The following is an 11,824-nucleotide window of genomic DNA, read 5'->3' on the forward strand; positions in this document are numbered from 1 at the left end:
TGGGGGACTGAAGGGGCTGGTGGGGGGCTGGTAGGAGGTGGAGTGGACTGGTGGGGGGACTGGAGGGGGCTTGTAGGCTGGGGTGGACTAGAGGGGAGCTGGAGGGGTTGGTGGGGGCTGGAGTGGACTGGTGGGGGGATGGAGTGAGCTGGGGGGGCTGGAATGGACTGGTGGGGAGCTGGAGGGGGCTGGTATGAGCTGGAGTGGACTGGTGGTTACTGGTGGAAACTGTTGAGGGGCTGGTGGGGGCTGGTAGGAGTTTGTTGGCTGCTGGTGTGTGCTCCAGGCAGGGCTGTGGGGAGCTGGGCTGGAACTGGAGGCCATTCTCAAAGCACTGCTGTGTGTTCCAGACACTGAGGGGAGCTGAGGACCTGCACCAGGAGCACACCAGGAGCACCCCAGGGAGCCCACCCAGTCCAGCTGTGCACCAGAGGCTCTGGGGGTCTCCACCCTGCAGCCATGGCCGTGCCACCCCACATTCTGCGCCTGTCGTGCACGCTGCTCCTGGCCGACCTGGCCCTTATGTTGGTTCTGACCCACTTCTTCCCAGCACTGGCCCAGTTGGGCCAAATGAGCTCCTGGCTGGAGGCTGTGCTGCGCCTCCTGGTGCTGGGGGGGGCCAAGCAGCTGCTGGCCCCCAAAGGACCCCATGGGGCTGCAGTGTTGCTGAGCCTGACCCCAGCCATCTTCCTGACCCTACGGGGCTACATGGGGCTACCTGGAGCTGCCCCGGTGCTGCTGGCCACAGCCACACCATCCTGGCTCGTGCTGACCCACGGGACAGCTTTGGTGGCATTGCTCACCTGGAGCCTCCTTGCCCCGACTGTGGCTGTGGGGGCAAAGGATGCAGAGACCTGGGTGCCCCTGAAGAGGTTGCTGGCCCTCGCCTGGCCCGAGTGGCCCCTCCTCAGCTGTGCCTTCTTCTTCCTCGCCTTGGCTGCACTGGGTGAGACCTCAGTGCCCTACTTTACCGGGAGGGCCCTGGATGTCCTCCGCCAGGGGGACGGGCTCACCACCTTCACTGCTGCTGTCGGCCTCATGTGCCTGGCCTCTGCCAGCAGGTAGGGATCCTGTATCTCTCCACAAAACCCCATCCAGCTCTGGTGGTCGTCTGATGGGTTTGTGGGTCTCTGTCGATTCCTGGTGGTCATCTGATGGGTTTGGGGGTCTCTGTCAATTCCTGGTGGTCATCTGATGGGTTTGGGGGTCTCTGTCCATTCCTGGTGGTCATCTGATGGATTTGGGGGGTTTCTGTCCACCCCTGGTGGTCATTTGATGGATTTGGGGGTCTCTGTCCATTTCTGGTGGGCATCTGAGGGCATCTGGGATCTCCATCCCCATATGTAGCCAACCCCTATTGGTTGTCTGATGAATTTGGGCATCTCTGTCCCTGGACCCCTCTAACTGCTAGTGTTTGATGGCTTTTAGGGTCTCCATTCCCTGACCCCTTCCAACCCTAGCAGTTGCCTGCTGGGTTCTGGGGTCTCAACTGACCTTTGGTGGTTGTTTGATGGCTTTGGGGCTCTTCATTGACCCTTGGCAATTGTCTGAAGGGTTCTGGGCTCTCCATTGACCCCTGATGTGTTTTTGGGTCAACCCCCAATTCCTTCCCAGCTCTCTGTTTGCCGGTTGCCGCGGTGGCCTCTTCACCTTCATTGGGTACCGCTTCGTTTTGCGCACCCGTGACCAGCTCTTCTCCAGCCTGGTTTACCGGGACCTCGCCTTCTTCCAGAAGACCACAGCAGGTAAAGACTGGGGACACCTTTGTCCCTTTCCCTACATCGTACCCCAGCTCACCCTGCTTAACCCCACAGCCGAGTTGTCCTCCCGGCTGACCACCGACGTGACGCTGGCGAGCAAAGTGTTAACACTCAACATCAACGTCATGCTGCGGACACTGGGGCAGGTGCTGGGGCTCTGTGCCTTCATGCTGGGCTTGTCTCCACGCCTGACTTTGCTGGCACTGCTCGAAGTGCCGCTCGCTGTCGCAGCACGGAAAGTCTATGACAGCCGGCACCAGGTGATGGCAGGGATGGGATGGTGGGGATGGGATGGTGGGGATGGAGACAATGGCAATGGGAAGGGAGCAGTGGGAGTGGGGGTAGTGAGGTGGGGACTATGGGGTCAGGACAGCAGGGATGAGGTCAGCTGCAATGGGATGGGAACAATGGGAGTGGGGAGTGCAGGATGGGGTTTGTGGGTCCAGCACAGCCAGGATGAAATGGCAGAGAAGAGCAGGGCAGGAATGGAAGTGGGATGGTGAGGACTTGGCCATCCTATGGGTGCTGACACCCACTGTCCCCAACCAGATGCTGCAGCGAGCCGTGCTGGATGCAGCAGCCAACACCGGAACAGCAGTGCAGGAGTCCATCTCTTCCATTGAGACGGTACGAGTCTTCAATGGTGAGGAGGAGGAGGAGCGCCGCTACAGACAGGCACTGGACAGGACCCTACGGCTGCGGGACCAGCGGGACACAGAGAAGGCCATATTCGTTCTCATCCAGAGGGTGAGGCTGTCATGAGGGGAAACCCCTGTGTCTGGATGGGATGGGGACATCCCTGCTCAGCCCCATCTCTGCAGGCGCTGCAGTTGGCTGTGCAGGCTCTGGTGCTGTACTGTGGGCACCAGCAGCTCCATGATGGGACCCTCACCGCCGGCAGCCTCGTTGCCTTCATCCTCTACCAGACTAATGCTGGCAGCTGCGTGCAGGTGAGGTCAGGCAGTGAGTCCTCTGCCAGTGGATCCCCATGATTGGGGTCACATCCCTGAGTCCCCACCCTGGGTGCTGTACCTGAGGGTCATATCCCCATGTCCCCACCCTGGGTGCTGTTCCATGCAGGCTCTGGCGTATTGCTATGGTGACCTTCTGAGCAATGCAGCAGCTGCCTGCAAGGTCTTTGATTACCTAGACCGGGAGCGAGCAGTGGGCACTGGTGGCACCTACGTGCCCACCAAGCTGCAGGGCCACATCACCTTCCATCGGGTGTCCTTCGCCTACCCCACTCGCCCCGAGCACCTCGTCCTGCAAGATGTCACCTTTGAGCTGCGCCCCGGTGAGGTGACGGCATTGGCAGGGCTGAATGGCAGCGGGAAGAGCACCTGTGTGGCACTGCTGGAGAGATTCTATGAGCCCAAGGCTGGGGAGGTGCTGCTGGACGGGGTGCCACTGCGGGACTACGAGCACTGCTACCTTCACCGCCAGGTGAGGGGGTGGGGTGTGGGGGGGAGATGTGGCTGCACTGAGCGGTGCTGGGGCTGAGCCTCTGCCCTGGGGCAGGTGGCACTCGTGGGGCAGGAACCTGTGCTCTTCTCCGGCTCCATTCGGGATAACATTGCCTATGGGATGGAGGACTGTGAGGAGGAGGAGATCATAGCAGCTGCAAGGGCTGCGGGTGCTTTGGGCTTCATCTCTGCGCTGGAGCAAGGATTCGGCACCGGTGAGGGCTGAGGAGATGGGGGGCAGGGGGACCCGGGTGTCTGACCACACTCATCCCTACCCCCATCCTACAGATGTAGGGGAGAGAGGGGGGCAGCTGTCAGCAGGGCAGAAGCAGCGCATCGCTATTGCCCGAGCTCTGGTCCGGCATCCCACCGTCCTCATCCTTGATGAAGCCACCAGTGCCCTGGATGAGGATGGCGATGTGATGGTGAGCACTGAGCAGCGTATGGGGGTAGGGTGTCTGGCCATGCAGCGTGTGCTGATATGGGCAGCTGTGTGTCCTACAGCTACAGCAATGGGTACGGAATGGGGGGGACCAGTCAATGCTGCTCATCAGCCATCAACCCCAGATGCTGGAGAAGGCAGACCATGTTGTGGTGCTGGAGCATGACACGATGGCTGAGATGGGGACACCCACCGAACTGAGGACCCGCAGTGGATCCTACAGCCGGCTGCTGCAGCACTGAGGACCACAGGGCAGCTGGAGTGGGATGCGATGGGACATGGGGAGCTGTGGCTGTCTCCGCTCCCCGCTGCAGGATGGGAAGAGTGGGATGCTCTGGGATTTGTATGGAATAAAGCGGAGATGTTTTGTAGAGGAGCAGGTTGGGATGTGGGGTGTGGGCAGCTCAGCCTCAGTGCATGGTTGGTTATGGAAGCTGGGTGTCTGCCCTCAGAATGTGGCTGTGGCAGCACTGTGGGTTATGGGGGGGAAGCACAGCTCAGCCCAAAGTGGGATGAACTTTACAGCCATGTCTTCATGCCAAAGTGGTGCTGATAGCACAGGGAGTGCAAAGGGGAGGAGGAGAGCAGCAGTGTGAAATGGAGCAATGGGCAAAGAGTGTGGGGTGGGGGGAGGAGGGATGAGGGGAGGTCCCCTCATCCACCCCAACCCAAAGTACGGCAAAGAGCAGAATTCAGACAGGTGAGAACTGAACATCACAACACTTTATTTCACAAGAAGCCGTGCAGGAAAAGCATAACAGCATAGGAAGCAGAGGGAGATGTGAGAGGTAGAGGGGATGGGGCTGTGTTCATCACCGACCCCAAATGCTCGTGTGGCCAGTTGGCCCCTTGCAGGCTGAAGCACAGCACTCAGACGGTTTGGTTACTTCCTGTGGGGATGAGAAGAAACGGAGTCTGATAGGGCTGTGTTCACATCCCAAACCTTTTCTATGGGGGTCTTCCTGCAGAGTCCCAGTGCAGCTCAGCACTGGTGCAACACTACAAAGAGCACAGGGACCCCTCCCCAGCCACACACCACACCTGTGCATGAGCTGCTGGATCCACCATCCTGGCCTGTAAGAGAAGAAGAGCCATGAGCCCCAGCCCTGTTCTTGCTGTGGGGCATGGAGCAGCTTTGAGCACCAGGAAGGGGAACCCTGGGAGAAAGCGGGGACCCCAATGCTGCCCTGGCACTGGGCAGAGGTGGGGGACAGCGCTGCCTTCATCACTCACTGGGCGCTGCGTTGTAGCCTTTCTCCTTCTTCCCTGCAGACAGAGAGATGCATAAGCACAGGTTCACATCACAGCCAGGCTGGGGGTACCCAAGGGAGGCTCAGACCCCCCTACAGCTCCCACTGTCCTCCCACACCCCTCCACTTTTACCTGCATGGCGTCTGTAGATGGTGAATCCAATACCAGCTGTGATGGCTATGACCACAATGGGGATGACCACCCTCACTATGATGGGCACCAAGCTGGGTTGTGGCCATTCTGGGGGAAGACAGGGCCATCAACAGGGGAAGAGGCAGCCCAGAGCCCCCCAGCCCCACATCCCCTCACTCACCCTATGAGTAGAGGCTGGGTTGGGGCAGGCTGGCGTGCTCCACGCAGCACTGGTACTTGTCCCCGTCCCCAGGCACCGCGTCGATGGTGACCAAGGTGTGGTAGGTGCCGTAGCTGTTGGGCACGATGCCCCCCGAGTGGGTGTCCTGGCCCAGCACCGCGCCGTCCCTTCACCCAGCTGACAGCGTGGGCCGCGGGTAGAAGCCGTGAGCGCGGCAGGACAAGGTCAGGATCCCGTCGGCCTCCTTCCCCCACACTCGCACCTCGGGTTGCTCTGAAGGTGGGCGGCAGTGACGGCTGGGCTAAGCTTCCCATGCTGAGCCCCCGCCCCACCTCCAGCCCCACATCGCAGCCCATCCCGCCCCCTCCTCACCTGTCCTCCCCAGCTCTGCTTTCCCATGCTCCACGTATCTCCACAGCCACTGTGGACAGATTTCCTCCAGGTAATGTTTCTGTCTCTCAGCATCACCGCCTTCCTCCCACTTCCTCTTAGTGGGAACTGCCTCTGGAACCGCTGCAGTGAACGTCATCGTGTCTTTGTCGAAGGCAATGAAGTCTCTCCCATCATAGCCATACTGATGATAGCCCCGGGTGGTGCCGTCCTCGAGGATGTCACAGCCCAACATCCGCTGCCATGTGTGAGACCCTGAAACACAGCCAGGCAGGGGGTGATGGGCTCCTCTGGCTCCAGTGGTCCCACTGTAGTGGGGATGGGGTTGTGATCCCCCCTGTGCCGCCAGGCAGGACCAGCCTTGCAGGGTGTGGGCGGCACTGCGACATGGAGCCCCATCCCACAGCACGGAGCCGCGGTGCCGGCCGTGCTCACCGCCGCTCTGGTTGTAGAGCCGTGCTAAATTGACCAGGCTCACGCGGTCTTTCTGCTCATTGCTCTGTGCGATCTCCGTCTGACCATCCCAGTACTGCTGGTCCATGCTGGCCGCCATCCACTCGGTGCGGGGCACGTACCTCCGCGCGGTGCTGTTGTAGTGCATGAAGATTTCGCCGTCCACGTACCCACTTCAAAGAACCAGGGCAGTTCGGGGCCGGGATCCGTCATCGCCGTTTGGAAGTACCGCAGGGTATGGAGCTCTGCGGGGACGGAGCGCAGCGGGGGCCGTGGCCGCGGGTGGGGGTCCCAGGGCACAGCCCCGGGCTGGGGTACGGGGACGGAGGGGTCCCGGTCGCGGCCGCACTCACCGCCCGCCGCCCCGCACACGGCGCACAGCAGCAGCCCCAGCCTCCAAAGCCCCCCACGACCCCATCGCTCCGCACCGCTCCGCACATCCTCGTTCCGGGAACCCCCCGCGATCCCATTGGTTCCTCCACCGCAGCTCCACCAATTGCTACTGGGAGAGCGTGAGTGACATCACCAGTCGCCAGGTAGAATGAGCTCCCGAAGTTTGGGACGGGAAAGTGAGAGTGCGGAGCGGGGGAGGGGACGGGGGCGGTGCGGAGCCGACCCCAGCCCAGCGGGGGCATCCCGGGCTGTGTCCCCACCGAGGCCGTGTCCTACCCAGGGGAGGGGCCGTGGGCCTCTGTCGGGGGTATCGGGGATACGAGGGGCAATGGGAAGGCAGGGAGCCGTAGGTCAGAGCACGGCCGGGGGGCTTGCGATGAGCCCCCCCCGGGTGCAGGCGTGGGGTGCACGGAGCGATCCTTCCAGCACGGAGCCGTCGGACACGGAGAGGCTGTTAAAAGAATTTCGGTGGCTTTCGGTGAACTCTCAGTCTTTATCTCAGGCAGTTCAAATTCAGGCTGCACAGCAGCAGCGGGAGCTCGGTTCAGCAAAGCCCCTTAAAGATCCGGTGGACGATTAAGATCGGTGATGGCTACATCAGGCTTGGAAAGTCCTCCTGCCAAGCTGTATTGGACATGATACAGATGGAGCTCATCACCCCCTTTTAATTGGCATAGTGTGAGCAGGGCGGTCCCATCACCCCCCCCCTAATGGGAGTTGTTAGGACTGGCCCTATGTGGGTTCCAGTACGGTATGTTTGGCCTCATCTCAAGGCAGAAACTAGTATTCAGCTTTCATAGTGACTGGGACTATGTGCTTTTTACTGATTGGTATTGCTTTGTAACCTTGTTATACTACAGATGAACAGGTGGTGTGACATAATGGGAAGAATTTCTAGCATTTTCCAATGGCAGTCTCAGGAATAGAATTAATTCGGCATTATCCAGGTTATTGTGTGCTTCTGTTCTATTAATAGATTGGGTGTGAATCAAATAGGATCTAATATTACCAATGCTGGAATCTATAGGAATAAACATTGAATGTATTAGTAATGCTCAGTTATTATTGGATATCAATTAGCCTTTTCTTAATTTGAGATGTCAAAACCCAGAACACATTTGGTACATTTGCCAACTAATAATTATTCTATCTGACATGCAGCTTCATAAACTTGTACGACCACTAATTACCTATTAGTTTCAAAGGCATGGCTGTGAGCACTCTAAAAGGATTTGCTTCACAAATTTCAGTGATCATTCAAATCGATATATCAGAGCATGCAAACGTTGAAGGCCTTTTTCTTGTCAGTTACAGATAACACAGAATGGGACCCCTTAGAGATTTATTTCCAGGTTGCAGTAAAAATGTTTCTGAATTGCTGAGTACTGGATTTTCTCTTGGTGAGGAGCTCTGGGTTAAAATTGGTCCAAAACTCCATCAGAGTTCTATTGCTAAAGACAGAACGGCTGCTCAACTGTTGTCTCTTTGCTACTAAATAACGGAAGGGCTTAATGGATGGGGAGGAGGATGGGGATGGTCAGCAGCAGGGGATGGGGATAGAGATCTGGATGTTGAGCAATGGAGATGGTCAGCAACAAGGAATGGTAACGGTGAATTGCAGGGGACCAGGACAGCGAGTAGCTGGGCCTGGGGATGGTGAGCAGCAAGGGGTACGGATGGGAGAGAGAGCAGGAGGGTGTGGGGATGGGATGGTGAGCAGCAGGGGGGGTGACGGTCAGCAGAAGGGGAGGGGGATGGTCAGCAGCATGGAATGGGAAGGGTTCTGTGCAGGCTAAGCACAGAACAACACAACACTTTATTTCTCAGGAAGCAGCACAGGCAAAGCAGAACAGCATAGGAAGCAGAGGGGGATGTGAGAGGTTGAGAGGACGGGGCTGTGTCCATCACCAACCCCAAAGGCTCATGTGGCCAGTTGGCTCCTTACTGGCTGAAGCACAGCACTCAGATGATGGGGTTGCTCCCTGTGTGGAGGAGAAGAGATGGTGTCCCACAGGCCGTGTTCACATCCCAACCCTCAGCTCCCTGCAGAGTCCCAGCCCAGCCCTGGTGCAGCACCACAAGGAGCACAAGGAGCACAGGGACCCCTTCCAACCCCCAGCCCCACACCGCAGCTGTGCTCGAGTTGCTGGTTCCACCTTCCTGGCCTGTAAGGTAAGAAGAGCCATTGTCTCAGCCCAGTTTGTAGGAGGGAGGCAAGGTTCTTTGATATACGTATACCTGGTGCGGGATTAAGAAACAACGGTTCAAACATTGGTCCGACCAGTTTATTACAAGACTTTATCAGGGAGATGGGGAAGGGGAGGACGGACGCTATTATGGTGTAGGGTGATGGGGAAGGGAATGCAGTAAAAATATGAAATAGAAGCAAGGAGTCTCTGTAGGAAGCAAGAGGGAGATATTCACCACCATGGATCCATCGAGGTTTGTAGTTCAGTCATTGGTCTTCAGTCGTGGTGGGTCGTCAGGCGTTGTTCTGTTAATGGTGACCACGATGACAATTTCCAATGGTAGCACCAACTTATTTATATGTCCAAAGTGGTCAAGTCAGCTCTCTTTGGAGTGACAGCTCGAATCCAAAGTAGTTGAGTCAGCACTCCTTGGAATGGAAGCTTCTGGCTCTGGGATCTTAGCAGAAATTCCTTTGTTCCCATCTTCTGAGCCTTGCCAGCAGATAAGAGGGAGCAGGGATACCCATCCGCATCCTGTTTTTCACAGGGCACGATGGCTTCATTACCCAGATTTCCCACACCAAGCTGGAGCTATTTAGTCCCGGGCCAGATCTTCCGCACTGAAGGAAGGTACTTTCAAATACCCAAAAAGTGATATTGATTGTCACACGGTAGCACCCATTACTTGCCACTTCAATAAATCATTGAGAGTCTTCTCACAAGAAACACCTCAGGAAGCAAGCTTGGAGCCAGAAAACAAGGAAGGACTCTCACAGCCATGACCCCCAGCCCTGTTCTTGCTGTGGGGCATGGAGCAGCTTTGAGCACCAGGAAGGGGATCTCTAGGAAACAGTGGAGACCCCAATGCTGCCCTGGCACCAGGCAGAGCTGGCGGACAGCACAGCCCTCATCACTCACGGCGCACCACATTGTAACCATTCTCATTCATCCCTGCAGACAGAGAGATGCATCAGCACAGGTTCACATCACAACCAGGCTGGGGGTACCCAAGAAGACCCAGACCCCCCCACTCCCCACTGTCCTTCTACACACCCCTCCACTTTTACCTGCATGGCGTCTGTAGATGATGAATCCAACGCCAGCCATGATGGCAATGGCCACAACGGGCGACAACCACCCCACCACGTGGGCACCAGGCTGGACTGTGACCGCTCTGGGGGAAGGCAGGGCTGTCAGCAGGGGAAGGGGCAGCCCAGAGCCCCCCAGCCCCACATCCCCTCACTCACCTCATGAGTAGAGGCTGGGCTGGGGCAGGCTGGCGTGCTCCACAGGCACTGGTACTTGTCTGCTCCCCCGCAGCGCATCGATGGTGATCCAGGTGTGGTAGTGCCATCGCTGTTGGGCACGATGCCCCCGAGTGGGTGTCCTGACCAGCACCGCGCCGTCCTTCACCCAGCTGACACGATGGGCCGCGGGTAGAAGCCGTGAGCGCGGCAAGGAACAAGGTCAGGAATCCCGTCGGCCTCCTTTCCCCACACTCGCACTCGGGTTGCTCTGAAGGTGGGCAGCAGTAGGGCCGGGCTGATCTCCCCACTCTGAGCCCCCCACCCACCAGCCCCACACCGCAGCCCCCCTCACCTGTCCTCCCCAGCTCTGCCTTCCATGCTCCACGTATCTCCGCAGCCACTGTGGACAGGTTTTCTCCAGGTAATGTTTCCATCCCTCAGCATAATCACCTTCCTGTAATGCCCTCTTGGATGGAACTGCCTCTGGAACCGCCGCAGTGAACGTCATCGTGTCTTTGTCGAAGGCAATGAAGTCTCTCCCATCATAGGCAATCTGATAATACCCCCGGATGATGTTGTCCTCGAGGATGTCACAGCCAGACATCCGCTGCACCGTGTGAGACCCTGAAAATACACAGCCGGGCAGGGATGCAGAGGGCTCCTCAGGCTCAGGTGTCCCACTGTAGTGGGGATGGGGTGGGGTCCCCCGGGTCGCAGCCACCCGAGCTCGGTGGGGCTGTGACGGGCACCCCAGGACGGTGCCGACGGGCAGAACTCAGCCCTGGGAGGTCGGAGCGGCACTGCGCCATGGAGGGCCCCATACCCACAGCGCGGAGCGCGCGTGTCCGGCCGTGCTCACCGCCAGTCCGGTTGTACAGCCGTGCTGCAGTGACCAGGTTCTCGCGGTTAATCGGCTCACTGATATGTCCGATCTCTGTCTGCCCATCCCAGTACTGCTGGTCCATGCTGGCCGCCATCCACTCGGTGCGGGGCACAGTCCTCCGTGTGGTGCTGTCGTAGTGCACGAAGATTTCGCCGTCCACGTACCCCACAGACACGAACCAGGGCAGCCCGGGGCCGGGATCCGTCATTGCGGTAGTGAAGAACCGCAGTTTATGGTGCTCTGCGGGGACGGAGCGCAGCGGGGCCGTGAGCGCGCGGTGGGGGTCCACGGGCACAGCCCGGGCTGGGGTTACGCGGGAGACGGAGCGACGTCCGCGTCCGGCCGCACTCACCGCCCGCCGCCCCGCACAACGGCGCACAGCAGCAGCCCCAGCTCCAAAGCCCCCCACGACCCCATCGGCTCCGCACCGCCTCTCGCCATTCCTGCGTTCCGGGAACCCCCGCGCGATCCTATTGGTTCCTCGCACCGCAGCATCCAGCCAATTGCTACTGGAGAGCGTGAGTACATCAACCAGTCGCCAGCAGAATGAAGCCCGAAGAGTGGAGACGGGAAAGTGAGAGTGCGGGAGCGGGAGGTTGACCGGGGCGGTGCGGAGCGACCCATGCCCAGCGGGGGCAATCCCGGGCTGTGTGCCCCACCGGGCCGTGTCCCTACCCAGCGGAGGGGGCCGAGGGCCTCTGTCGGGGGATCGGCGGATACGAAGGGGCAATGCGAAGCAGGGCCGTTAGGTCAAGAGCACGGCGGGGGCCTGTGATGAACCCCCTCCCCGGGTGCAGGCGTGGGGTGCAACGGAGCGATCCTTCCAGCAAGAAGCCGTCGACAAACGGAGGGCACCGAGGGGGCCAAGGAAACCTCGGGGAATGCAGGGGTTCATCCAATGGATGATTCGGGGGGGCCTGAAGGGTGAGTCAGCCGCACAGGCTGTGGACCTTGATAGGGTTCAAGCGCGCAGGAGCGGAGTTACTATCATCCGAGTAGAGCAGAAATGATGCGCTCTACACGTGATCCGTTTGGGATGT

At 59.0% G+C, this 11,824-nt stretch overlaps 2 protein-coding genes across 2 annotated transcripts in view; one reads left to right on the plus strand and one right to left on the minus strand.

Annotated features, from left to right (window-relative positions):
* The first annotated feature begins 350 nt into the window (after positions 1–350).
* TAP2 (transporter 2, ATP binding cassette subfamily B member) lies at positions 351–4,041 on the plus strand. Its single transcript, XM_032447977.1, has 9 exons — positions 351–1,061; positions 1,615–1,745; positions 1,815–2,020; positions 2,310–2,507; positions 2,582–2,710; positions 2,841–3,203; positions 3,279–3,438; positions 3,512–3,648; positions 3,728–4,041. The coding sequence occupies exons 1-9, from the start codon at positions 460–462 to the stop codon at positions 3,905–3,907; spliced, it is 2,106 nt and encodes a 701-aa protein (XP_032303868.1). The 5' UTR covers positions 351–459; the 3' UTR covers positions 3,908–4,041.
* Positions 4,042–4,366: 325 nt separating this feature from the next.
* LOC107321530 (class I histocompatibility antigen, F10 alpha chain-like) overlaps positions 4,367–11,824 on the minus strand; it is a 14,617-nt gene continuing 7,159 nt past the window's right edge. The window contains 11 exon segments of the mRNA XM_015878526.2: positions 4,367–4,739; positions 4,899–4,931; positions 5,049–5,154; positions 5,234–5,502; positions 5,602–5,874; positions 6,055–6,240; positions 6,243–6,317; positions 6,426–6,587; positions 9,573–9,605; positions 10,352–10,525; positions 10,761–11,024. Coding sequence (XP_015734012.1) covers positions 4,648–4,739; positions 4,899–4,931; positions 5,049–5,154; positions 5,234–5,502; positions 5,602–5,874; positions 6,055–6,240; positions 6,243–6,317; positions 6,426–6,587; positions 9,573–9,605; positions 10,352–10,525; positions 10,761–11,024 — 1,667 coding nt within the window. The 3' untranslated portion in view covers positions 4,367–4,647.

Source organism: Coturnix japonica, chromosome 16 (genome assembly GCF_001577835.2).
Source record: "Coturnix japonica isolate 7356 chromosome 16, Coturnix japonica 2.1, whole genome shotgun sequence".
Lineage (NCBI taxonomy): Eukaryota > Metazoa > Chordata > Aves > Galliformes > Phasianidae > Coturnix > Coturnix japonica.

What these genes read in the sequence shown, in the direction of transcription:
- TAP2 (XM_032447977.1), top strand. Translation starts at nt 460, where the DNA reads ATGGCCGTGCCACCCCACATTCTGCGCCTGTCGTGCACGCTGCTCCTG. An exon ending in ACTGCTACCTTCACCGCCAG is followed by an intron (nt 3,204 to 3,278) that starts GTGAGGGGGTGG and finishes GCCCTGGGGCAG; the next exon opens with GTGGCACTCGTGGGGCAGGA. An exon ending in GGAGCAAGGATTCGGCACCG is followed by an intron (nt 3,439 to 3,511) that starts GTGAGGGCTGAG and finishes CCCATCCTACAG; the next exon opens with ATGTAGGGGAGAGAGGGGGG.